Source organism: Phaseolus vulgaris, chromosome 10 (genome assembly GCF_051622355.1).
Source record: "Phaseolus vulgaris cultivar YP4 chromosome 10, ASM5162235v1, whole genome shotgun sequence".
In the NCBI taxonomy this organism is placed as follows: domain Eukaryota; kingdom Viridiplantae; phylum Streptophyta; class Magnoliopsida; order Fabales; family Fabaceae; genus Phaseolus; species Phaseolus vulgaris.
The window spans coordinates 2,642,481-2,668,786 of record NC_143507.1 but is presented as its reverse complement, the minus strand read 5'-3'; the positions used below and the strand labels follow the sequence as shown (position 1 = coordinate 2,668,786).

The 26,306-nt window shown below is 31.5% G+C and overlaps 4 protein-coding genes across 9 annotated transcripts; 2 read left to right on the top strand and 2 right to left on the bottom strand.

The window, feature by feature from the left end:
- Positions 1-3,297: 3,297 nt before the first annotated feature.
- Positions 3,298-8,114, top strand: LOC137818224 (uncharacterized). 3 transcript variants are annotated; one of them, XM_068621513.2, is made up of 3 exons: positions 3,298-3,502; positions 4,569-7,265; positions 7,372-8,114. In XM_068621513.2, the coding sequence occupies exons 2-3, from the start codon at positions 4,656-4,658 to the stop codon at positions 7,642-7,644; spliced, it is 2,883 nt and encodes a 960-aa protein (XP_068477614.2). In that variant the 5' UTR covers positions 3,298-3,502; positions 4,569-4,655; the 3' UTR covers positions 7,645-8,114. The 3 variants fall into 3 exon arrangements, with proteins under 3 accessions (XP_068477614.2, XP_090152404.1, XP_068477615.2); XM_090296278.1 differs by lacking the exon at positions 3,298-3,502 and adding an exon at positions 3,511-3,603; XM_068621514.2 differs by lacking the exon at positions 3,298-3,502 and adding an exon at positions 4,256-4,448.
- Positions 8,115-9,796: 1,682 nt separating this feature from the next.
- SIS (E3 ubiquitin-protein ligase RLIM-like protein) lies at positions 9,797-12,904 on the top strand. 4 transcript variants are annotated; one of them, XR_011082268.2, is made up of 6 exons: positions 9,797-10,431; positions 10,843-10,924; positions 11,351-11,526; positions 11,978-12,038; positions 12,154-12,397; positions 12,687-12,904. XR_011082268.2 is itself a non-coding variant. In XM_068623107.2 (6 exons), the coding sequence occupies exons 1-5, from the start codon at positions 10,288-10,290 to the stop codon at positions 12,168-12,170; spliced, it is 480 nt and encodes a 159-aa protein (XP_068479208.1). In that variant the 5' UTR covers positions 9,797-10,287; the 3' UTR covers positions 12,171-12,202; positions 12,687-12,904. The 4 variants fall into 4 exon arrangements, 2 of the variants coding, with proteins under 2 accessions (XP_068479208.1, XP_090152856.1); XM_068623107.2 differs by having other exon boundaries at positions 12,154-12,202; XR_016516407.1 differs by having other exon boundaries at positions 9,802-9,921.
- Positions 12,905-15,394: 2,490 nt separating this feature from the next.
- On the bottom strand, positions 15,395-17,042 carry LOC137818223 (uncharacterized). The gene is made up of 2 exons (XM_068621512.2): positions 16,677-17,042; positions 15,395-15,578 (listed from the first exon to the last, which is right to left on the bottom strand). The coding sequence occupies exons 1-2, from the start codon at positions 17,017-17,019 to the stop codon at positions 15,562-15,564; spliced, it is 360 nt and encodes a 119-aa protein (XP_068477613.1). The 5' UTR covers positions 17,020-17,042; the 3' UTR covers positions 15,395-15,561.
- Positions 17,043-19,003: 1,961 nt separating this feature from the next.
- On the bottom strand, positions 19,004-23,195 carry LOC137818222 (rop guanine nucleotide exchange factor 7). Its single transcript, XM_068621511.2, has 7 exons — positions 22,363-23,195; positions 21,967-22,089; positions 21,697-21,851; positions 21,275-21,349; positions 20,905-21,195; positions 20,098-20,454; positions 19,004-19,742 (listed from the first exon to the last, which is right to left on the bottom strand). Exons 1-7 carry the CDS (start codon positions 22,694-22,696, stop codon positions 19,248-19,250), a joined length of 1,830 nt encoding a protein of 609 aa, XP_068477612.1. The 5' UTR covers positions 22,697-23,195; the 3' UTR covers positions 19,004-19,247.
- Positions 23,196-26,306: the final 3,111 nt, after the last annotated feature.

Sequence of the window (26,306 nt, the reverse complement as noted above, 5' to 3'; positions counted from 1 at the left end):
TCTCTATCTTTATCCTTTTACTATATTATTGTTTTCTGGTTTTTGGGTAGCAATTCAATCATTTAATTAAACATAACAATTGGTTTATGTTCCATTTTCGTGTTTGCTTATCTTTTTACAATCGATTGAACATTAATTTCAGTTAGTTAATTTTTGGAAAATTTTCAATTTGACTTAAACAATTGTGAAAATTGCAAAAATATTGGCAGTAGGATTGAACCATGGTTTTAGTTTTTTTTTTTCACTCATGAATTGGGTTTCACTTTTCTTTATTACATTTTTATTCAATTCATGTCTATTTACATATCTCTCATTTACATTTGAAGTTTACATTTCTCTTTCATTTTTAATACATTCTAAATCAATCTCAATTTACATTTTAGTCATGCTCTATTTTACATTTACAACCTTTACATTTTTGCAATTTGCTTTTCCTGCCTTTAGATTTTCAGCCATTTAAGTTTCCTGCAATTTACTTTCTAACCTTTTATATTTCTCGCAATTTAAGTTCTAGTCATTCATATTTTATTGCAATTTACTCTTAGACGTTCTTGCTTTTTTTTTTTCCCGTTCTTTCTAAGTAGAACTATTAGATGATCTAGTTAGCGATTGCTAATTAGAATGTTTAACAATTTTACTTGGTTCTTTTCAATTCATTTTACTTTCTACAATTTAGTTTGTTTTTCATTAAAAGCTCTATCTTTTCTATTTTCTCTATTGTATTATTACTAGACGGTCTAATATACGAGAATCATCTAAACAGTCTAATAGTTGTACTTAGTTGTTTTCTTTACAAACCTTCTTTTACATCACACTTATGTTTTAAAGTAGATTTAATTTCGATTTGATTAATGTCTTTACTGTTCTTTGACACTTTTTACTTTTAAGCATATACTTTTAGTTTTCTTTATTGCAATGTTATTTTATGTCCATTTCTTTTACGTTTCAAGTTTATATTCCAAGTTTTCTTTCCAATACTTTAAAATTTGTCATTTACTTTTTATTCATTTACATTTCTAGTGTCACTACACAATCTATCAGACGATTGTCTCATTAGGCGGTCTATTGTGCACTTGTCTTGCGTTTTACTTTTCATTTACATTTTGCAATTCAAAATCCAATCCCCCCTTTTTAATTTGTGAAAAAAAGAATATTAAACAATAAATTCAATCTACATATTTTCACGTGGATTCGACGTAGGTTGACCCTACACCACATTAGGGAGAAACATAGTATTTTTGTTTGAAAAATTGGATGCAACTAGACAATTATCACTTACTAGAGAATGTTAGTCTCTTACAACATATACAAATATATGAATTCTCTTCTAGTTTGCATATGAACATAATAGTGTTCTCCTACAAAGCTTTTAAGGACCTAAGGTTTTGACAACGTTTTGACACTTAGCAATCGATCACTCATTTATCTTATTCTTCAAAGGATATATTTATATAGAGCTTGGAAGAAAGAGTCGTTGCAAATTCTTTTTTTTCATTGAGAGCTTTTGATATTAGATAACTTCATCTTCTTCTGTCTATCGAGCATGGACATAGAGGCGAATTAAGTGTGTCCATGCAACCATAAATGTAAATACCCTCTTTAAGCAACATATTGATAGCTGACAATACTAATTAGTTAGGTTTGATAGTTTTTAACACAAAGACTGTATAAGGCAAATAGTTGGACCAAAGTTAACATAAGCTTGTGTTGGGATGATTGTTGACAAAAGATGAAGACATTCCTTACAACACAATTTTAAACTTAAAGAATATTTTCGTTAGGTATAATGTAAACATATAATTTGTGTGCATTTATCTTCTGATGAATATTTCACTTATGAGGTTAAATGTAAACTACAAGGGGTTGTATTGTTATTCAGATGAAGTACTTGCATCTTACATAATGTGCTCGTTTCATAATACAATATCTTCTAGGCGAAGTTTCTTCATTTTTCTTACTTTGTTGTGACAAACACTTAATCAAAACTATGGAGTTGTTGACTTTTGCTCTAACATAAAAATATATGTTATCAAGGACCAACTTTTGTTTGGTGAATGACATTTTTTTTTCTCTACGAGTACTATTTTCATACTAACCGCACTAAAATTAGCATACAAAGCTCAAGAATAGGTTATGAGACTTCACTTTTTCGATGAGATAATCTTTCATCCATTTGAAGATATTGCACTTGAATGTCATGTAATGATAAGACTTTTATAAAATCTTTATGTCATCTTAGTTTTTAAACTAGTGACTAATGTTTCTTGAGACTTATCTAGTCTTCATGTCTTGCGTTGCTTATTGATACTTGTCATGATCGTCATGTCTTGCATTTAACACTCCCCACAGACGAGTATGATTAAACTTTATGCTTTCATGCATCTTGCGACATATCATACACCATCTAAGACTTATGTACGATCTTTTGTTTCACATTAGCAAATTTTTTAAATAACCAAAATGTGATATTATTTATTATTATTGAAATTATTGATAACTTTAGGTAAAATATTTAGATGTTAACTTGTGACTCATCTTCAATTTAATAGTATATATCTTAATAAGAAGTGATAATGACAATACTTATAGTCTTTTAAGAATTTGCAAAGGAGAACTCCTCTTACCATATATCTTAAATATATATATTTTGGTCATCTCTTTAATGCTTTACAAAAACATTTTGAACATATTTTACATGAGACCACCATTTTGTAACGTTTAAGATATGAAAAAAGCTTTCTAAGTTTTTTAAAGTCTAATCAAAACCTCTTATTGTAGAGTTAATTGTTTCTTATAAAATAAGCCCTTAAGAAAATGAATTAACCATTTAAAAATATGAAGTTCAATTTCTCTGAAAGAGTTTATCTTGCAATGTGAACTCTTAAAAGTAGAAGTAAAAGAAACAACATAAAAAAAAAGGTGAAATCAATTCATAGATATAAATATGTAACACTAAAGAAAGAAGTACACATAATTAAATAAGAAATTAAAAGAGAGAAATAATAGATCTGATGAACTTAAAGTAATCCAAGCTCGACAATTACTTCTTTATATATATATTTAGTTTTATTCATAACACATATTATTTATTTTTAAAGTAATTTCCTTATAAATAAATGATGTTATACATAATATATATTTCTTTTTACGAGGTAAATCACATAGTGCATTAAAACCATCTTTATTTTTCTTTCTCTTTTCTCTTTTTCTTTTTCTTTTCCTTTTTCCTGTACTAACGTAATCGATGATTATTCCAATTCTCTTTCCTAAGGAGAAAAAACGCGGCACGTTAATACAAAACCGAAAATAAAGAAAAAATATACGAAGATGAACGAAGAAGAAAGAACGAAATGATGAAAGAAACAACAATGGCCTTTTTGTAATTCTTTACTTCGCTTCTAAACTACGTTCTTATTGTTTTCCCACTATGCTTCGGATCCTTCTCTCGATCATTGCAGCCACACCAACGTTTCTTTCGGTTTTTCTTTTTCACTCTTCTTCGGTAAGATTTGATGTTCTCGTTTCCTCAGATGATTTCGTGTTGTTCAATTTTGAGTTTTGTGTCGCTTTCTTTTTCTGGGTTTGTCTCTCTTCTTCTAATAGGTAAGTGCAGTGACAATGAAGGAAAATTCGAGTTTTAGTGTTTGAAGGAAACTAATTGATATGCGTGTTTTAAAGTTGTTTTTCCTTTTGGGAATGTGGGTTTTGTTGCTCTTGATTCTTCAATGTAACTTGTAGTTTCTGTTCTTGTTACAGTGTCTTTTTTTTTTTCAAGGCTAGTTCGGTATTGATTATCTCATTTTTCTACATTAAATTTTATTTTTTTTCTGGTTTTTGAGTTGGGTTGAGTATTGGAAATTCAAGAATAGAAATCCATCGTTTTCGTTATTAACGACTTGCAGATATCACTGTCACAGTGTCGTGTATGTCAATTTATGTGCAATGAATGATGTGTATATGGTTCTCTGTATTTGGCTGGTGTTTCTGTTTTGGGTTATGCGATGTGAGATTCTGTGTAGTTAGCATCAAATTTAGAAGAATTGATATGACTTTTTAGTGTGAAGTGGAGTTTAGTCCCTCTGTTTTGGAAAGGAAGAGTAGGTATCCATCATCACTTTGTCCATTGAATCAGAGAGTGGATGAATGGGTTTGAACAAGTCTACGTGCATTTCCTTTGTTCAATGCATTCATTTGTTTCCTTTTCACGTTACCTTTTTCCTTAATAAATTCTGGAGGACAGCGTCAATTTTGTTCCATTTTTGTGGGGATTGATGTTGCTATTTATGTTTGGTGCCATGAGGAAACGGTACCCCTTCAGTGTGACCAATCTTTTTTTCCTCTGGATTGTTTAATAATCATGACTTGTGTCATGGCGTGAACCCTTCTTTTGAAAAACCTTGTCTCATTGTTTACTCTTTGGAGCCTGGTTAATTTTTTATTTTTTAAGGGTATTTACTTCCTTGATTCTAGTACTAGATAATGCAAAGTTCTTTGTGTACCATCATTTTAACCTTAATTTTCAAACCCCTTTTCTTTATACTGATGCAATTGTGGAAATTTACTGGCAGATAATTGAGTGAAGGAGAACCTCTTCTGCAGCATTAGCATATGGGTGAGTCGTCAGCGTGAAATGTGAAGTTTGAGTGTATATTTTGATGCCAACCAATAATATACAGCCAAGTAATGGATTGTTGAAACCTGCTGAGGACATGGGATTTAGTTTGGAGTTCGTAAAGAGCAGCTCAGAACAGCATAGCAGTTCAAAGACAGCAAAAGAATGTCCCGTATTGCGCCATTCGAAACGAAGTCTGAAGGAAGGTGATAAGTTGAAGTCAAAGAGTGGTGTTGGTGCACACTGCAGTGATCTCAAACAAAAGACCATGCTAGATGCAGGAGGCAAGATTCAGAACTCAGAAACTGTGAGGAAAAGGGCAACTGAAAGAGATGAACTTGTCAAGCACATGTCTAATTTACCAGGTTATCTCCAGCGTGCCAATAGAGTAGAAAACATTAAAGAGAAAGCTTTTAATGTTGGTGTTCTAGATTGGTCTCGACTTGAGAAGTGGAAGCAGAAGCATATCCCAGTACTAGCTAGTAATTTCTTATCATTCAACAGCAGCGAATCGTCGTCAAGAGCAGCCAACAAACCATCAACCAGTGTTGGCAGCAAGGGAAAATTCAAAGAAGAGAAAAGTTTGACTTCTTCAGGCAACAGGCCATCTTATAGGGAATCTGAAAGTGCCAAAATTCCTTATGATGTGAAACGATTTGAATCTTCCAGAAGTGTAATTAAGAGCACTGGAGACGAGAAGACAATGATACCCCGGGTGTTTGAGTCCTCTGGCAAAACTCACTCAGATATTTCACTTGGAAAGGAGAAGATGAATGACTATAGTAAAAGGAATTCAGGAGTCAATTTTTTTGCATCAAACACAAGGCTCCATGGAATCTCATCGGTCCCTAATGAAAATGCAAATGATAGGGTTGATGGAGATAAGCAGAACATGGAGGGTTTGCAAGAGCGTAATCACAAGAAAAAAGAAAGAAATCATAAGTCTAGTTTTGATATGGGACTGCCATCAATCAAGTCAAAAGGCAAAGGGGTCTCAACCAGTTGTAAGAATGTGAGTTCCAGCAATAGTGAAACCAGAAAAAAGGTAAATCAGTTGCAGGAATCAGATTTTGACATTGGTCGTAAACACTTCCATAGCAAGCCTAGTAATATTGTGCTGCTTTGTCCCCAAGAAATTCCCCAGTCAAGTTCTGCAGAGGATTTTCAGCTTTCTGAATCTAGATTGTCATCAGATGAAAACTTTTCAGAATCAACCAAAAGTAGTTTGTCATATATTTCCCTTCCTGAGGAGGTTTATACTGAAGATGGATGTTCCAAAATCTCACAGTCAGGGGCACTGCGTTCTGCAGTTGAGATTTCTCCTCCTATGGAAACAATGCAACACAGCATTAGTACTGACCACTGCATAGACCGCTCGTCTATTATGTCTGAGACACCATCTTCCATAATGAATAAGATGTCTAGTTTGCAATGTGCAGGTGCTAGCTTTGAAAAGGATATTTTAGATGCTAAGCTGAGAGATGAGTGTGCTTTCAATAATTTCAAGGAATCACTGGACCAAGAAACTGCTGAACTGACAGCTCAGGAGGAAATGAATCCATCCCATAGTCGTCGGTTTAGTTTCAGCCTAAGTCGAATTGGAAGAAGTTTCAGTTTTAAAGAGGGGCCAACACTTCCACAATATGGTTCCATGCATGTCAGTGCAAAGTCTGGTCCTGTGACCCCTCAATCTTCTATACGTTGGGACAATCCAAGCAAAGACAAGGCTAATAATAGTCATAACAGAAATCGATCCAGCCCCTTGCGGAGGTTGCTGGACCCTATATTGAAGCTCAAGGCTTCAGACAAACACCATTCAGCTCAAAGTGGTCAGACACTAGAGGGAAGCGTGAATTCAAGGTTCAGGACTGTTGGTGTCAATGAATCACTGCTTCTTTCCGAAAAGAGCAAAGGATCACGAGTTCAAGGCCTCTTGCAGCTTACAATAAAAAACGGTGTGCCTTTGTTTAAATTTGTGCTCAACAATGATAGAAAGATTTTTGCTGCTACCAGGAATAGTTTAACATCACTGGATAAGGGCGATTTAGGCTTCTGTTTCACGTTCTACCAAGTTAATGAAATTAAGAAAAAGAGTGGTGGGTGGATCAGTCATGGAAACAAAGAAAAAAACTGTGGCTATGCGTACAATGTTATTGCTCAGATGAAAAGCTCTAAACTCACAGAATCAGGCGATCAGCACCCTGATAAAAAGCTTATGGTTAAAGAATATGTTCTAGTGGGTGTGGAAGTTGGCCATACAGATCAAAGACCACCAAAGTTCGTCAAGAGCGCAGAGCTTGCAGCTGTTGTTATCACGACCTCATGTGAAAATAGCAATAGAGGACTGCATGATGATAATTACTTGCTGAAGAAAGGATGCTCAAAGTGCTTGGCAGATGAAAGTTGCCTGTGCAATTCAGGACAAAATGATGCCTCTGATTGCACTACAGTTATACTTCCAGGTGGTATACATGCTTCACCAAATAAAGGTGAACCAACCCCATTGATCTACCGATGGAAATCCAGAGGTTCATGTGATTGTGGCGGTTGGGACATTGGTTGTAAGCTGCTTGTGCTCTCTAACCCGAAGCAGTATTCAAGTATTCCAAAGAGCTGTCAACCTTACCAAGATCGTTTTCAACTTTTTGTTGAGGTATAGCTTTAAAGTTCTACATAAGGGCATCATGCTTTGTATACAGTTTCTAATATTGTATTGCAGACTTCCCATTACATATTGTTATCCTTATCTTTACTTTCAGGAAGGAGCTGAGCAAGACAAACCAGTTTTCACTTTGTTGCCTCTGAAGGACAGTTTCTACTCGGTTGAATTCGACTCAACAATCTCTCACTTACAGGCATTTTTCATCTCAGTTGCGGCTATAAACTGCCAGAAACTACCAGGTATTTTGGAAATAGATGACATGCATGAGGAAATCCTTAAGGAAGCCAGTTCCGAGAACAACAGCAAACTTCAGAAAGCACCTTTAAAATATGCTCCAATGCCACCATTATCCCCTGTTGGTAGAGTTTAAATTCACAAGAGGTTTTCATTTTTGTTGTTGATAGTTATTATGATTAGCTTTTAAAATCTTCAACAAGTAGCTGAGGAATAGCAAGTTAATGCAATGCAATTGTGTCATAAATGTTACTCTTGCACTTGAATTTTTACACTTTTACTTTCAACAAGGAGAGGAGGAAAAAAGAATTCTCTGCGCCTCCTCTCCCTTTTCTACTGCAAAAGTGTAGAAAATTAAGGCTTGGAGTAACATTTTTGTTTCTCTACTTTCTTATGTGTTTCCTTTCATACATGCAAACCGATATAGTAATAGTCCCTACCACTGGAATACCATATACCTGTTGTGGCAGAAAAACGGAATGGTCGTTGTATTTATCGTAACCATTGTACAAAAGGAACCACTGCAGCAAGACCATCTTTGTACAAAACAAAACGTCAAGAAATAAAACTAGTAGGGTTATCCTTTCCACTACTTGATTGAACATTCTCAGATTCTCAGATTTTTCAGTCCCAGAATTATTTGATTTTGGTTTTTTTCTTGAATTCTTAAGATAACCCAATCTAAAGTTAACTCTTTTAAATTTTATAGTTAAACTTCTAAACTAATTTAGCATATGAATAGTTACTTAAAATCAAGGAAAAACTCATGAAAACTATTCTATGTGGCACTAAGTTAATTTAAGACACATTTGAAACCAATCATTAAACTCATAAAAGTGATGTGTTACTTGAAATATTTCCTAGTTTTTTCTTATGACTCTGAGATTGTAATTTCTTAACAAAAACTAATATGGTTAATTTATTAATTTTATATTAATTATCTAAAAGGTCAAAACTAAGTATAATTTCGAAGAGAAAAAGAAAAACAACAAATATGTGTGCTAATAATAAACTATCTTCATTGCTGAGAAAAAAAAAATAGTAAACTATCTTATCAGTTAATAAAAACAATAAATTGTAAAAGGAAAACACAGAGTTAAAATAAAATTATACATTCATTATCACGGTAGTCTATGTGCAATATGTCATATCCTATCATTTTTTATAACTATTTAAAGTTACATGAAATATAGTTCTTTAAAAAGAAATGTAAAATATTAATTGTACTACAGAGATATGTAAATATGGGATATTATTATCATTAATCCTAAATAATCCGGAATAATAAATAATATTTAATGATGTCTAATGCATAATTAAAATCATTAAACTCTTTCATTAATATTATTAAAAAATCATTAAATAAAAATTAATTTTAAAAATATAAAATAATTAATAATTATATTGACTAAATTAGATTGATAAAATAGCTTCTAAATTGATAAATAGCTTCTAAATTGATAAATAGCTTCTAAATTGATGTCTAATAATTTAATTATTTTTTTTGAATTTTTAAGATAATAATATTAATATATATGAATTTTATTCGTATTATTACTGTTTATTTGTTATTTATTTTTACTACGGAAACACAGGTGCTACCGCGGCGGTTGTGTATCCGCATTTTCTTATTCAGTTCAACTTCTACCATAATAAAAAATTTAACATACACAAATAATTTTGGATAAGTCAAATTTGAAAAATAAAAATAATATGTAAAAGAAAAATGATAATTTGATTAATCAACTTTTTTTATGGTTTGAGTTTCTCTTCTTCAAACTTTAAACTTGATGAATATTTGTAGTAAGAAAACTATTGAAATAATTTCTTATTCATTATTTTTACATGATAAAATTTTTAGTGTGAATTAGAATGTTAAAATATTCTATAATTCATTTCTAATAGTAGTATTATAATATGTAATATAATTTACGTTGAAATCTTTTTATTAAATTAAAAAAAATTAACAAAAACTCATTTTAATAATTTCTTTTACTACAAATTAATTTTAGACTAAAAATAAAAATTAATTTCACAATGTAACGTGGTACATTTTCATCATCCACTGTTGAATTAACCGTTTTCTTATTAGTTATGTCTTAAAAGTGCAAAGTAAAAGAAAAGTGGTCCAAAATATTACAAACCAAACACCACTACAGATGAGTGAAGACATTGGACAGAATGAAGTACTTGTGCCAGAAAGAGGTTGGGATTTGCTTCATGGGCCCACATATTGGCCACGTGGCAGAGTTCCGTTTCATGCTGAACTCAACACGAGGACTAGAATTGGAAAACATTCGAACAGAAAACGGAAAGCAGAGAAGAAAGAAAGAAACTGCTCTCTCTGCTTCGGTTTCTCTCTTTAGGAGTTAATACGAACAAAATGAGGAAAAGTGCAAAACCCAAACTCCTAGTAAGAAAATCAACAGCAAAAGTTTGAAACTTTTTACAACACTCCATCTTTTCTGCCTTATAAAACGGTGTGAGGAGCTGTTTCATTTGAAAAACGCACACTCTTTGAAGAGGGTTTCATCATTCACGTGTCTCTCCCTTTTCTTCTGCTTGTTCTCTTCTTTTCTATTACGTTTTCTCTTCTCTTCTTGTTGTTTTCTGTTTGTTTCCCGAGAACAACGTGATTGGGTTTTTTCTCACTTCAAGACCTTTATCAGGCGGTGGTTGGTGTACTTTTGTGGGGTTGTCTGTTTATAAAGGACCCTGGCACACTTTCTTTTGATTCCACACTTGTTTCCATACATAAGATTTTAGTTTTAGAGGTAGAATGGAAGGGAATAAGCAAAAGGGTATCTCCTCTTCCTTCACTTCTGAGCTCTTTGGCTCCATCAAAGAGTCTCACCACCACCCTTCTTCTTCTGCTGCTGGTGGGATTTTTGGGTCCATTTTTTCTCCTCCGTCCAAGACCAAGGTGTGCTTTTCATTTCAGCACCTTGATTTCTGTTTTGATTCATCTTGTTTTACTTGTTGGTCAAATCAGTCCCTTTGTTTTGGTTTTCTGCATTTCATGGTTAAGTTTTATGATTGGTTACTGTCATGTGTTTGGTTGTAGTGTTAAAAGTCTGAGTTTTCTGCTAGGACATGTCTTTCACTGAGTTTATTTTCATTGGTGGAATTCAATCTCAGTTTAAATAACAAACCTGATCCCTCAATGAGCCTTTACACCTGAATGATTGAATTTAGATAGCTCTTGAAATACTTGATTGGATCATTGAGTTGAGTTGAATCATATATCATGTCTGTGTTCATTGTTCTTTGCATTTTTGAGTCATGCATAAACGGTTCTAAGATTTCTTTTGGGATTTCTTTCCTTCAATTTTAGGTGCTGGGGAGAGAATCTCTACGCTCTGAATTGAGCCGCAAAATTGCCAATGAAACCCGGAGCAACAAAATTGGTATTCAAGGTAGATACCTGGTATCAACCCTGGTTTTTACAGACTTGGTCATTACGTATAAATTTTGGTAACTTTTTAAGAGACAATTTTGAAAGTAAAATCATATAATGGTATATTTCTTGTTGGTGCAATTTTCCATTTTTCCTAAACTTTCCAAATTTTCCTTCTGCTGAATTGTCTGGTCCCTTGGTGGTTAGTGATCCGATTCCACTAGCCAACATCCTGTTCTCCAGAAATGATCATAAAAATATCTGTTTGTAGATTTATTATTGAGTTTGGCACCATTGAATTTAGCTGGTTAAGATTTTGCTTACATTGAATGTGATATATTCTATGTAGCCTAAATCTACAGGACCAACTTTTCAATACAGTGTTTCTTTTCAAATTATTCCTTTATCTCCAAGTTGGTATGCCTTATCCTTCCAATCAATGCAGATGACTTCTCCAAGGGAAGTAGTAGCAAAGCTCAGAACAGTGTGAATAAGGATATGAGTTCCATCTATCAGGATCAGAGAGTTCAACCGTGTCACCTTAGTTCATCAATTTACTATGGGGGCCAGGACATTTGTCCTAGTCCTCAGAGTACCCATAATGAGGGATTCAACTCTTTGGTGAGTTGCACTATACTTATTATTTTTTGTTCTTATACTACAGGGTTAGCCTCTATTGGTCACAGGTTCAAATTCTGAAACTCACTGGGAATCTTATCTATTGGATCTCCCAATTTATAATTTTATTCATACTAGATGTGTGTGTATATACTTGTAAACACCATTCACTGAACTTATGCTCTAATTCATGTATAATTAAATTTGAGAGACAGTTCCTACAAAGCCGAAAATTGCCTCAATGATGAATAAGAGTGTATCTTATTTTGGCAGGTTAAGATCATGATGCAGCTTATACACCCTATCTAGATTATTGTGATTAAAAATATGCAGATGATTATGACTAAGAGATCACGATGATGTCGATAAAAATATTGAATTATATTCCTATTCTATTTTGTTGATTGTTGTTTTCTGGTATGAATAAAGTTTAACATAATCCTTTGTTTATCAGTACCAGAATGATGTCGGAGATGATGATTCAGAACTTGCTTCAAGAGGAAATTGGTGGCAAGGTGCGTTATGATATCTTCTTTGTCTAATATTTGTTGTCTGAAAATATGCATATGAATTGTACAGGTCTGTCATTATTGTTCTGATTCTTTTGCTGTGCTAACTTTCTATCCACAGGGTCTCTCTATTATTAAGATCACCCTTGCAAAGGCATGCACTCCTCAAGGTATAGATTATCTTCTGGAACCAATGGTGAAATGACATTCTTAGAATAGTGTTTCATTCCTTTTTCAATTTAGATTAAGTCTTTGGAATTTGGAAAAACAAAGAAGAGGGTTGTTCTGAAGGGTTTGATTCGTCATACGAATTCATGTACCACACCATAGCCTCTTCACCAACCCACAAGCTTAAGAGTACAGAGGTGAATAGTGTGAACAGATAATATAACTTTTTGTATTTCATTGGTGTTTTCAATGAAAATACAATCTTTCTAAATAATTTTATAATAAACTTCTCAAATTCTATCTTCTTTCTCATAAAAGCTATAGTATAATAATTTCTATTAGCTGCCTAAGATTTCAGCATCTCATGATTCTTATCTATTTCTGAATTATACATACAATTATTGATACATATTATCTTTCTTTCAGGATTCTAGTCATATTTCTTGTTCTATCATTTGTTATTAATCAATTGAACGCATATTGCAGGTACATAGCAGGATAGTTTAGTAGTGTAGTGGACAGCAATTGGCTTTGACAGAATCATCATAGAGTCTATTATCATGTATGTTTCTTTTTTTATAAGTCATGCTAAGTCATGCTGTTGGAAAAAGTTATATTGGAATTGTAAGCATTATCAGCTACTCTGGTGTGGCTGAACCTGTGCAATTATTTACTTTAATGGAAGAAGCTCTTTACTTGCTTCACGTCTATATTAGTACTTCAGCTATGAATTATTTGTCTAAATTAGATTTTACTAAGATGAGATCTAACCAAAAGATAGCAACTAAAGTATGTTTGGTACTTTATTAATCAGTAGATATAATTTCAACTAAGAAAATAATCTTTTTGACCATCCACAACATTTTAGCTAGCACCTTCTTTTAACTGATTTTAAATATGATCTCAGAGTTATTTTGAATCAGTATTTATTAAGTTTATCATATGATCCGATGCATCGGATTTGCTATCAGACTGTTATCGAATACTCATAATATCGGATTCGCTATCGAACTGTTATTGAATACTCATAATATGGGATCCACTATCGGACTGTTATCGAATTACTCATATGCATCTATCGAATTACTCATGCATTTACGATGCATTGCATTTACGAGTAGTAACTTTCCCTAAATATAAAAGTCATCTATGATTTTATATCCTGATATGTAGTTTTACTATAAAGGAACAGTTCTTTATGACAGTCAATCATCAATTTAAACGTCTCTCACATGTGCAAAAAACTTGCGTGCACTAGAAAGTTTCGTGAAGCATTGAAAAAGAGAAAGAGAGTGAATTGAGATTCTGTGATGCACAGTGCAAACCGCTGCTTTGAGAGATTGTGTGGCCCAGCAAGCATAATAATTAACCAACTGATGTATTCAGCTTCTTATCTTAGCTGATAAAGACTTGTAGTCACGGCATATATATATTCAAAATCTGACCCGTCACCTTCACCTATCTTTATCCTTATCCATCAACAATGGGGACAAACAAAGCCTCTTCACTGACCATTTGGGCTCTTTGCTGCTTTGTCTGCTCTTTCGTTTCTTCTTTAGCTGTCACCTCTCTCCTCATTCAAGATTTTATCTTTCTTTTCTACTTTTTTTTATTCCTTTCTTCTTACCTATAATGTCAATGGACAAAAAGAGTCAAAGATATATACTGGTTCAAAAATGTTTATAATATCTTAAGGATCTCCAACACACTCATTTATTCACGTAGAGAGTAACAGTTCGTCCGTAAGACAACATATTGTGGGTGATCTGATAACAATCTTGCGTAAGACAACATATTATGAATGATTTGATAATGGTCGTACGAATGACAACATATTATGAGTGGTTCGATAATGGTCGTGTGAAGGATAACATATTATGGGTGATCCGATAATGGTCGTGTGTCGGATACCATATTATGGATGGTCACATAATGATCTGGATGGCCTGATAAACTCAACAACTTCTTGCTAGGATAGACTCAAAATGGGTCTGATACCATATCATAAAATAGCTCTGTTTTATTTTATAATATAATTTGACCAATATAATTCTAAAATTATTTAGTTTTAAAAAAAAATTATTTCTTTCTTTCATTTGTAGTATAGTAAAGCTATCAACTTAACAACGTTAATGTTGAAACTATTATCATAACTCCCTCTTCACTCACTTCACTTCTTCTATGTTTGACAGAAAACACCCACACTCTTCATACCCGGAACACACAACACCAAATACCACTCACCCATGTGTTCACTATTAGATTGGATTCATGAGTTTTTCTGTAAACCTTTAAGATAAAAAAAAATATGAATAACACATAAAGTAAATTTTTTACAATCTAAAACTAACTTATAAAAAATTTACACTACAAAAAATTATTAAATAATAATTAAATTTAAGTACAAAAAATAATTAGTTATTATATTAACTAAATTAAATATTAATTTAGAGACTAAAAAATTATTCATATTTAAAGTGATTTCTATTATTAATAAAGATTTATAAAATAATTTTTAAATTTGTATCTAAATTAGTTACCTAAGTTTTAGGGATTAATATTTTAAATTTTAAATTATTCTTTAAATAATTAATAAAGAATAAATTAGAATATAAAGTAATAAGTTAACTAAAACTTTAGTAGTTAATGGTTAAATACCAATTTAAAAATTATTTTATAAATTTTTATTAATAATAGAAATTACTTTAAATATCAATAACTTTTAAATTATAAAATAATCTTTAATTTAATTAAATAGTAATTAATTATTTTAGTTTTTAAAACTAGTTTCTATTTAATAATTTTTTATAGTGTTATTTTTTTTTTTAGAAATCATATAAAACTACTCTTACAAACTTACGAAGAAACCAAATTTATTTTCTTCCTATTTTTTTTTTAAAAAAGAACTTTGGGTGAAAAAAATCGTTCAAACATATCTTAAAATATTTATAACATATTTTATTCCACTTGCTTTAACAAAAGCAACAACTTTTAAGAATAAACTTGATTGATTTGCTTCATGATAAATTTGTTTTCAAACACTCACTTAATTTAAAGTGAATTTTATTAGTAATGTATTAATGTTCCCTGATGATAAATATTTTTTTATATTTGTTGATTGAATTCCTTTACGATAGAAACAGAGGAAAAGGTATATATATTAATAGAGTAAACAATTTAAGAAACATTAAACGTTACACAAGTGCAGATTTTATTCAGGAAGATCAACAGTAGTAGAGTGTTGCTAGCCATTATTGATCAGAATGTTACATGGAGAATGAAATATAGTTTTGCAGTGACACTTGTAATTAACAGCTTTTGTGATTTGATGCCCCAGTTCATCCTTCTTTTCAGTACAAACTTAAGGCAGAGTGTAAGCTGCAAAAATCAGCAAATATCTTTTAGTTATGAACCCCCATTTAGATCAAGAAAAAGATTATAAAACATAACAAATTAAAATTTAAGTATATATGTATATTGGGTGTTTTTTTCAATTACAGTTCATAATCCTTGAAGCTCTTATTTTGATTAAGAACAACATAACAACAATGAAACATGAAACATGTATCACTATAACAAAATCATTCAATATAAACTAATTTTAATTTTAGATAAAAAAATAATTAGTTACTATATTGATAAAATTAAATACTATTTTAGAGATTAAAAAAATTATTAATATCTAAATTAGTTTCTATTATTGATAAACAATTTTTAAATTAGTATATAATTAGATACCAAGATTTTAGATACCAACTTTAAAATTTAAATAATTGGTTGCTAAAACTTAGATAGTTAATTAGATACCAATTTAGAAACTATTTATCAATAATAGAAACTAATTTAGATACTAATAATTTTTTAATCTTTAAAATAATATCTAATTTAGTCACTATAGAAATTTATAATTTTTTGTCTCTAAAATTAGTTTCTATTTAATGATTTTATGAGACTCAGACACTCCTATTTTTCGAACACACAGATCGGACACTGAGGTGAAATGTCCAATTTAAAAAATATTTATTGGATTTTTTACAATTCTAGTACAGTTCTAATAGATTTTTTTTAAATACATTAATTTTTTAAAAACTCAAATTTGTTGTATAAATTTTAATTATGCTTGTAATCATAAGGAACAAATCCTTTTGAACCAGTCATAAAAAAACATCTTTCTTCTGAAACATACTTGTGTACATAAATTCTTATTGTCAATTTATATAATTCATAATTATATAATATATAGATCTGTGTACTCGTGTTCCACATATTTTTGAAGATTATACATATTTTCGTTTTTGAAGATTATACATATTTTCGTGTTTGTGTGAGTTTATACTAAATAACATGTATCCAAGTTTTGTTCTAGTTTTATTTATATTAAATTGTAAACTTAAACATCTTATCCTTTTAGTGTTTAACTTAGAGAACTCAAACTAATACCAAAAAACAAGAGAAGATCATATAAAATATACTTACGTCCACACTTGTAACCAACAGGGCGAGTAGAAAGGTTGCAGCGTTTTGGGATGGTTACGGCAACCTTAGGGTCAGCTCCAGATAACTTGGCTGTGTTGGAAAGCATAACAGCACACAGACAACTAGGGTTCTTGCCAAGTTTCTGGACCTGAGCACAGCAACTTGAAGAAACTTTAGCATTTTCATCTTGTGCTGCAGAGGCACAAGGAATAAGCTTCAGTGCTTCATTATCTGGGGTAGTAGACCTCCCACATTCTCCTGCACCTGCCACTCTATGAATCTCTGAAATGCTTACAAAGACTAGAAGGCCAAGGAGGCAAAAACCCTTTGTGTAAGCTTCCATTTTTCTGAATCAGTGTGACAACACCTTGCTCCTTATGGCATTTTATAGCTCAACAAGCACCCAAAGGTGCTTTGTCCAGTCACCCATGTTGTGTTAATGGAGATGGCACTGGGACAAAAGTGAGTGTCTTATTGCACACTTTGCTATATAAAATAATAACTTATCTGAAGTCCGAATACATTAAGGTTTCTTTGTGTAAGAAATCCCATTTTGTTGCTTGTGTGCGTCTAGATGGTGCATCTCACATTCTAGTTTTGTCCGGTTTGCATCCACCTAATTTTGTCATATATTTATTCAATGTTTCTCTTAGGCAAGAAGACATGTGGGTGACACGAGTCTGATGAACCCAATGTCATATTAAACAGTAAAACTTAAATCTAATTCAATTTCATAAAACTGATTCATATTAAACAGATTCATATTAAATAGTAAAACTTAAATCTAATTCAATTTCATAAAACTGATTCGATAAAAAGATTTAGTTTTTTAGTCTAAAGTGGCTAAGTGTTTAAAAAATATTTTATGGATTAGTTAGAAGTGACTACGTTTTTAATCAATACTGTCACGAGTTAGATAAAAATGACTACGAGTCAAAAAAATACTTGTGTTGTAACTTGGGTTATGAGAACTCACGGTAAAACCTTATAGTCAATGTCATCTTTTGAGTAAAACCTTTGACAACAAGTTGGGTCTTGTAATGTTTATATTTTCATAAGAGACATGTTTAGTCTTAAAGACCCATTTACATCCAACTCTTTTGCATCATTTTGGAAATTTCATAAGGTCTCATACATCATTTTGTGCCAATGATTTAAGATCATTTTTCATTGCATCTAATCATTTATCAGAATTATCACCATTGATGGCTTCTGAAAATGAAATTGGATCATTATCAATGCCTAAGTCTTTTTCTGAATCTTTTAAATAAACCACATAATCATTCAAAATAACATATCTTAACATTAATACTATAGGTTCATTTTTAATCTTGAGATCATTAATATATTCTTCTTCTTCATCATCATCATTGTGTGGTTCAACAACATGAAGAACAACAATTATTGAAATAAAAGTACGAGTTAAAGGAACTTGTACTCTAACTTGCTCACAATTCGTGAAGTTTCACTCACAATGGTTTCACCATTATCAATGAATCGAACATTTTCAGTTTCAACAATTCTAGTACCATGGGTAGGACAATAAAACATATACCCTTTTGACTTTACTAAATAACCAATGAAATATCTACTAATTGTTCTTGCATCCAGTTTTTTTCTTGTAGATTATATATTATAATTTTCGCTTGACAACCCCAAACATGTAGGTGTCTCAAACTGGATTTCCTACATGTTCACAATTCAAAAGGTATCTTTTGAATTACCTTACTAGGAACCATGTTCAACAAATACATGGTCATTTTTAAAGCATACATCCACAATGATATATGTAAAGATGAATTACTTAACATGCTCCTAACCATATCTATTAAGGTTCGATTACGCCTTTCTGACACACCATTTTGTTGTGGTCTACCTAGCATTGTGTTTTGAGCACAAATACCTCGTTTCTCAAGGAACTTAGCAAATGGATCATCATAATTTCCAGAACATTCACCACCTTTATCTAACTTAAACAACTTTCACCTTTGTGTCTAATTTCCTTTCGACTTTATTTATACAAATTACCAAGACATTCACTCCTTGAGATGGACATAACCATAATGTGAAAAATAATCAATAAAGATGATAAAATACCTTTCTATATTGAAGGAATTTACATCAAAAGTTCATTTCAACTAAGTTTAAATTTACTTTGTTAAGATATCATTTGGTTCTTTACATGATCGTAGTGACAATTAAGGAAACTTTATATATGTGGTCCTGTGATGATAGTAACAATTGCGACAACTTTATAAATGTAGACTAATATGGAAAAATAAAGTAAAAACTTATGTCATGTGATGTAGAATGCAATGAATATCATATTTAAGGACCAGAAATTTGTTACCCAAATCATATACTCATAAATTTGTAATCCTTCTATCAGTATTTGAAACTAGAACCACATCAATTTTTATACTGTCAACTAATTATGAACTATCATATTATTAGAAATAACTAAGTTTTAAATTAACTACTTTAAATCTCATACTTAAAATGCTATCAACTTGTTGACAATATAAATCTTTTATGGTGACAGTGTATTATAACTAAAATCGATGATAATGGTCAATTAAGATCCTTTCCCTCTAGCCATGCCCGATCCAGTACATTGAGCTTAACATCTTCTGTGCAATCACTTGACTCCATTTCTGTTTCAAATGCTGGCACTTCGTCAAATGTTTTTAATGTTGGAACAAACTTCTCCATTGGACAGAAGACATAGTTCTTTTCTTTCCTCTCAGTGCTGCCAAAATCAGTCGAAACTTTACTAACTCCTACTCCTCTTTGGGGAAGGTTGCTTCTGTTGATGAATGGTGATTTGGCTCCCTTTGCAGGGCTAACACATCGTGCAGGAGAAAAGCTTTGTTTTGGGCAAGGCCTTGAGTATGGAACTGAAATGCTCTTGTGTGCAATTACACCAACTTTTGAGAGAGATGAGAATGAATCAGAATGTTTAGTCAAGTCATCAACATAGATCACATCATCAATCCGTGCAACAATGTTGGATGCCAAACTCTCTAGTACTCGTGAGTAGCTCTCCAGAATGGATTTTCCAACATCCTAGAAAACAGACAAATTCTTAAGTCTGAGATAAAATGTTCAACACTCAACAAATAACAAGAGACTTAAGACATTATTTACCACAATTAAAACCCTGTGCAGGGACTAAAACAAGTCAAATAACATTATTATTTATGAGTGGTAGTATGTTGACAACCTACAGCAGATTATAATTGGAATGAAAAATAATTTGTTAAGATGTGAACCTCATGTGAATCACAACGCGAAGAGATGGAATAATTTTGAAATTATATTGTATAATGTATTTCACATGTAGGAACTAAAAGACCTAAAAGAAAATATTTAAGACATAGAAAGACCTGAAGAAGGAGAATGATAAATATAACTAGATTACCTTGTTGCATTGGATTTTGCTCATATCTAAGGTTGTTTGTGGGAGACTGGGGAAACGTTGCTTCAAGGAGAGCAAAAGGCTTTCTGCTTTTTCTGCAAGAGTTTCATTCTTGTCTCCCTCAACAATCAGATCCCTGAACATTTCCCATGATGATTTTGAATTATTTCTTGTAGTGCGACCTGTAGGCCTAGAGTTGTTCTTTTTACGCCAAATATAAATGGAAGCCTCTACACTGTTGGCAATCTCTATGGCTTGATGTTCAGATGATAAATCAAGGCAAGATAGCAGGCACTCAGGAGAAAAATTGTCTGTTGTAATATATCTGTAAATCACATCCCCCATGCTGGCTCTTGCAGTCTGGAAAAAAGGGTTGTATCAGAAATTTTAGTTGTGAGCTTGGAAGAACTGATGCTCATTCAGGTTTGTAAAGGTAATTTTTTTGAACTCTTCTGAATTAATTTAGATGAATAGTTAAGATTGTGATTTTTTTTTTATCAACAAGAAAAATAAATAAATATGAATCACTTTAAGAGTTAGACCCTTGAACAAACAGCCTATAAAATTTCAAACAAAAACAGAAGCCCCTCGCAAACAGCAGAAAAAAATCACCTACCCAATCTAATATAAATCACTTGTTTTTAATTGAAAACATGCAAACCAATTAAAAAAGAAAAACAATTGTGACATAAGGTGTATGATAAGTTTATTAAAAGGTGCTTAATCAAACTGTTTAACCAAATGCACACAAGTCATTAGTATCTTATATATGATGCTTGAATAAATAGGGAATGAACATCCACATTATACCTTGGGGAGAGAGTCCATGTAAGTATCAGGAATCTCCATTTCAGCTAAAGCAGTGCTGTTAATGGCCATCACAGCTTTTAATATCTGGTTTGTGCAATCCCTCTTGTGCTGTAACTGCTTTCTTGAATTTTCATGGAGACCACTGGGAGGGACTTGAGGTACAGGAAGCCACCACTTCTCCTCTAGTCGCTGAAGAGCTTGGCGAAAAGAAGATGAACCGTCTGAATCAGGGGCCACAACCCCTTGGTCCACATACCTGAACTCTGGATCCACAAAACTATCTAGTATTTCCTTTGAAAAGAGAAAATGTTTTAGAATGTGCTATTTCTAGAAAGTGGATCAATGTGCTATAAATGCTGTAAAATCTTACAAGAAGCATGTTATCTAATTTTCGTAGAGCTGGCAGATTGACATAAAGATCTGAGCGAGGTCTACAAGTCATGACCTGATTCACATGTGAAAATAAACAGTCTTAACATCAAGAACTATATATTCCTTATTTGGTAGAAAGGTTAATCAATCCAAGAACAAGAAAAAGGATCATTTCTCCTGGGTCCCTCATGATCTTATCTACTGCAAGAGGCAGACTCCGAAGATATTGCATAGAGCATGCAATGTCTGATCAAGATGACTATCTTAAACATGGAGGGATTAGCACATTTTGAACTGATACATGTAAATCTAATCTTAAAAAGTGTAGAAGGCAAAAGAAACACATAGTTATAACCAATACATGCATCAAACAGCTACATAAATCAACAGCAAAATTGTTTTTCTAAGTAGTATTTGTACCTCAAGCTTGCTTCCATCAGGAAATGTTTGCCATGTAGGCTTCAATTCAACAATATGATCACTGACACCAAGAAGCCACTCCATCTCTCTTCGCCACATTGCTTTCTTCTCTGATGTCAAAGGTTCCAACCTCCAAAGTTGCCCAAATAGGGTAGCTAGAGATTCAGAAAATGTTTGGTTAGCTATCAGAACTTCAGATTCAAGTATGAATTGCAGTTCTTAAAATTCACTTCAGCAACCTTAATCAAGAAACTGCTTCATGATACATACCACATAGATTTGTGATGGCATTGGATATAGCCAAGGCTGTGGGGACTCCATTTCCCGAACCTGACATATCTTCTCCAAGTAACAATTTTGCAAACCTCTCCTTCATCATTTCAAGCTCTAGCTCTGAGAACCAAAATCACATTAGAGAACATAATATGCTGATATCATAAGCCAGGAGCCCCCCATTGTAGAAATGAAACTTAAATTATGAAAACCTCTAGCATTGAATCAAGTAGAACAAAACTAAGTCTAGCATATGATAAGTCACAGGCTTGAAATCCTGCTCTCTCTTTGGAGTAAGATAGATTAAACTTTTTCTGCAAGTTTAGCTTTTCCTGTCTTGACTCATACCACTAAAATTATGTAGTATGTACATAACAAATTAAATTTGAATACCTGGTATTGGTAGCACAGGAACTTGCTCCTCAAAAGTCTCATTACCCATGTCCTTTTTCTCTGCATCTTTACTTCCACATGGACTGGTACAGTGGGATTCAGAGATTTCCTGAACCGGCCACCCTATTGATGTTGATGAAGAGGAATCCTCAGCACTACCTTGACTCTGACCATCAAGTTCTGTCATCTCAGATGACAGATGCTCAGAGCTGGAACTGCTCTCCCCACCTTTGTCTTCAATCAAATCAGCAATATTCTTATCGTTGCGACCATTTTCCCATTCCTTGTCTCCTTCAACACCATCATTCTTCTCAATCAAAACCTCACCTTTCATTGCTGCTTACCCTTTTTCACAAAACAATGCACATATACTGCTAGAAAACAGTGTTGTTTGTTTGTTACCAACGTGCAGAGTACTTCTCATGCAAGACCCTTTAGAAAGTTGTGAAATTTAGAGGTAGTTGAGACACCAAGAACCTCAAAATGGATTGGATTAATGGGAATGATAAGGCACACCAATGGGACACCTTGCTTCGGCTGCTGATAGTGGTGTTTGTTGTCGAGTTTGTGCTCCTTGTTTGGTGAAAGAACCTTTCATAAGTTCTCAACAGTGTCTGATAGTGAAGGCAGATAGATACAGTGATGATGATGGACCATTTTGTGGGCTATGTTTGTTTGCTTACTTATACGTGAGGGATGAAAGTGAATCCAATCATAATTAGTTCTGAAGATTGCTCAAATCACGTGAATATAAGAGACACATCAGAAGCTATTCTTAAATCCATGTAATACAGAACGCTCCCCCTTAGATTCCCCATGACTCCATAATATTCCTGATTCAACATTTTATAGAACTTCATCAGAATATGTATTCTCAGTATAAAGTTTTTTCACAGTCATTCATTCGACCATGTCCTGTGCTTTTTTACACATTAAAAACAGCTGATTTAAATGGGAGGAAAAATTCTTGGAAGGAGTAAATTTTCATCCATTGTACTTTTAGAAATCAAATTATCATTTATTTTACAATGGTTTTTAATCAATTCTGAATGTAATTTACACACTAGAAATCAAAATAAACTCTATTTTATAATAGAAAAGCTTAAGAAGAACGTAAAATGAAGTCAGGTAATTTTAATTGATTTATTTAAAGAATGGAAAGTTGGTAGGATTAATATAAATGTATGATTTTATTTTACTTTTAATTTGAAAATTTTGACATTCTATATTTCCTTATCTAGAGAAATTTATGCATTCAAACATAACAGACATAATTAATTGAGAATTTCTGTCTATGAATTTGACCTTACCAATTATTGTTGCACGTAAGGTTGTGTCTTCAGTTTGCTATGCCTCCGCTCCAGTATGTCACATCCACTTATTCTAGATCAATGCTGAATTCAAGTAAAGACAAAGAAGTGAAATGACAGAAAGGGTAAGGGAATGAAAGTTGCATAAATATATTGTGATATACTATATATTTATATATATTATCATAAAATAAAATGTTTTTATCTTAAATTTTGAATATATTTTCTCATGTTAAAATTGTCAATATGTAGAATTATATAATTAGTGATTCGATAATGTTGAATAACAATGATCTTTGATTAATCTAACAAATTTGTATTAAGTATTAAGATAGATTTTAAATGATTTTGATATTATATTAATTTTTTTTAAATTTAATTTAATATTATAAAATTGGTTTATAAAGTGATATTTACACAATTTTTTTTTATTTCTAAATCATTAAAAACTCCAACACTATTAAAAGGCTATTTTGGGAATTATGTGCAGAGTTAGAATTGATTTACAGGATTTGTGGTTTGTAAAGGGTGAAAGGGGCCACAGCAATGTGTTGTGAAGAAGGGATATTTCTGTCTTCTAGTTCTTTAAATCACATGGGGAGTTTCAAGAATCAGAAACCCATTTTGGCTTTACAGAAAATAATTTTCTTTTTTAAAGGAATAAAACTCATCAAATTGTAGTAACATGTATCTATCTAGTATCAAAAATGATAGTTTGAAAATTCTTAAATTTTTGTATAAAATTTTTAATATGATAAATTTAAAAATAAATATATATGATAAAAGTAAATGATAATTATTAAAATAATAATATTAAAAGTTGTAATATGATTATATAAAAAATTGGAATTATCAAATTGTATCATATTATCATTCAGTATTATTTTGTTTTTTTTTTTCTTTGTTTCACTTACTATGGTTTTGTTCACTTATGGTTTGACCTGGCAGAAACGTTTTCTGCCTACGTTATTTTGTTTTCAAAAACGAAAAGCGTTTATTTCAGTTTTTATAAATGATCAAAAGTTTAAACAATATAAAATCTGATTAAAATTAAACTATTTTAAACAACTTTCAAGAAAGATAAACTGTTATCTTAATAAAATTATTTTTATAATTAATTCATCAATTTTATTAATGATTAATGAGATGGTTCGTTTGTAGTTATTTGAAAAGGTTTTTTTAATAAAATAAGTCAACTCTATTTTTTTTTATCTAATATGCTTGTTTATTAAGAATAAGTAATTTTCTATTTGCTTTAAGAAGTAAATCCTACATATTCTTTAAATAAGTGATATTGTCAATTGTTTATTATTTTAACAAATTCAGTATCCGTAGGAAAAAAAAAACTTATTGATCAAACTCTGAAGTCTTTTAGCATCCTGTTTTATCATACAAAACCCAATCTTAAAATCTAATTTTTAAAATATCCAAATCCAGTTTTACTCAAACAAATGTATTGCTGGTGATTTTTCATAAGAATTAATAAATATAATTAAAATATTTCACATTATAAACTATTTTAATAAAAACTACTTAAAAAGAATTGAACAATTCGTTGAAGGTCATCATTTCAAAGTTAATGGTCATTTTTTTTCCAGACACAATGCAAGATAACATGTTTAACTGAAAGGGTAGAATCATTATGAAATGATAAGGAAAAAAAATAAAATTTTATTGGTAAAAGAAAAACATAGGTCTTTGTGATCAAACTTTTATACATAACAATCATCTTAATAAAATCAAGCAACATCATCTGGTAAACAATCAAATAAGCATCTGATAAACTTAAAACAGATAACTTATTTTTAATCGAAAACATACATACCAGAAAGTCTAAATAACAATCTGAAAAGGAAAAACAAACTGAATAATTAGAAGGTCTAAATAACAATCTGAAAAAAAAAAAACTGAAAAAACTTTCCAGAAACTTATGGAGTTAACCAAAAATCAAAACTTAAAAAGAGATTAGTTTAAGATTAAAGAGTTGCAGTTGAGATCTCATGATAAATAAGCTATAATAGTTTGTGACTTACCTTACAAGGCTAGGTTGAGTCTCCAAATCACAATTTTCTGGTTCATCATAATGGTGCCGGTTGTTCCAACTTAACTTGCAGAACCCAAAAGCTTCTACCAAAGACCAGCACAACAACTGGGTTGGTGTGGATTAAAAACTTGAGACACTTGAGAGGGAAAAAGAAAACTTTAACATAAAATAATTGAGAACTTTCTTGCTTCTCTGTTCATTGTTTTGTTTATTTATTATGCAGATTTTTAAAAATGGGTGATTAAGATAGACTCTAGTTGGTGTTTTAAAATAAAAAGAGTTATTATTTGAAGATGTTCATTTATTATCCTATTTTAAATATTTATGTCTTTAATTCTATTAAATATTTAACTTGACTAGTCTGTATAAGAACAACTAATATTGTTAAACAAATTAATATTAAAATTTAATGCTAACTTAATGTATTTCTTTCAAAATTTGAATGTAAAATTAGTAAATGCACAACTTCCTAAATTTGTCCTCTTGCATCTCTTTTTATGTGCTCTTTTAATATTCTTTTTAAGAAATTAAAAAATGTAAAATTATTCGTTATAACATCTCCGGTTACTTACTTAATAATTATATTATAT

Excerpts from the sequence above, each read along its gene's own strand:
- LOC137818223 (XM_068621512.2), bottom strand. The coding sequence starts at position 17,019 with ATGGAAGCTTACACAAAGGGTTTTTGCCTCCTTGGCCTTCTAGTCTTT.
- SIS (XM_068623107.2), top strand. The coding sequence starts at position 10,288 with ATGGAAGGGAATAAGCAAAAGGGTATCTCCTCTTCCTTCACTTCTGAG. Across the intron at positions 10,432-10,842 it reads CTCCTCCGTCCAAGACCAAG|GTGCTGGGGAGAGAATCTCT; the intron begins GTGTGCTTTTCA and ends CTTCAATTTTAG. Across the intron at positions 10,925-11,350 it reads CAACAAAATTGGTATTCAAG|ATGACTTCTCCAAGGGAAGT; the intron begins GTAGATACCTGG and ends CAATCAATGCAG.
- LOC137818222 (XM_068621511.2), bottom strand. The coding sequence starts at position 22,696 with ATGAAAGGTGAGGTTTTGATTGAGAAGAATGATGGTGTTGAAGGAGAC. Across the intron at positions 21,196-21,274 it reads AATTAGATAACATGCTTCTT|GAAATACTAGATAGTTTTGT; the intron begins GTAAGATTTTAC and ends CTCTTTTCAAAG. Across the intron at positions 19,743-20,097 it reads GCAAAATCCAATGCAACAAG|GATGTTGGAAAATCCATTCT; the intron begins GTAATCTAGTTA and ends TCTGTTTTCTAG.
- LOC137818224 (XM_068621513.2), top strand. The coding sequence starts at position 4,656 with ATGCCAACCAATAATATACAGCCAAGTAATGGATTGTTGAAACCTGCT. Across the intron at positions 7,266-7,371 it reads GTTTTCAACTTTTTGTTGAG|GAAGGAGCTGAGCAAGACAA; the intron begins GTATAGCTTTAA and ends CTTTACTTTCAG.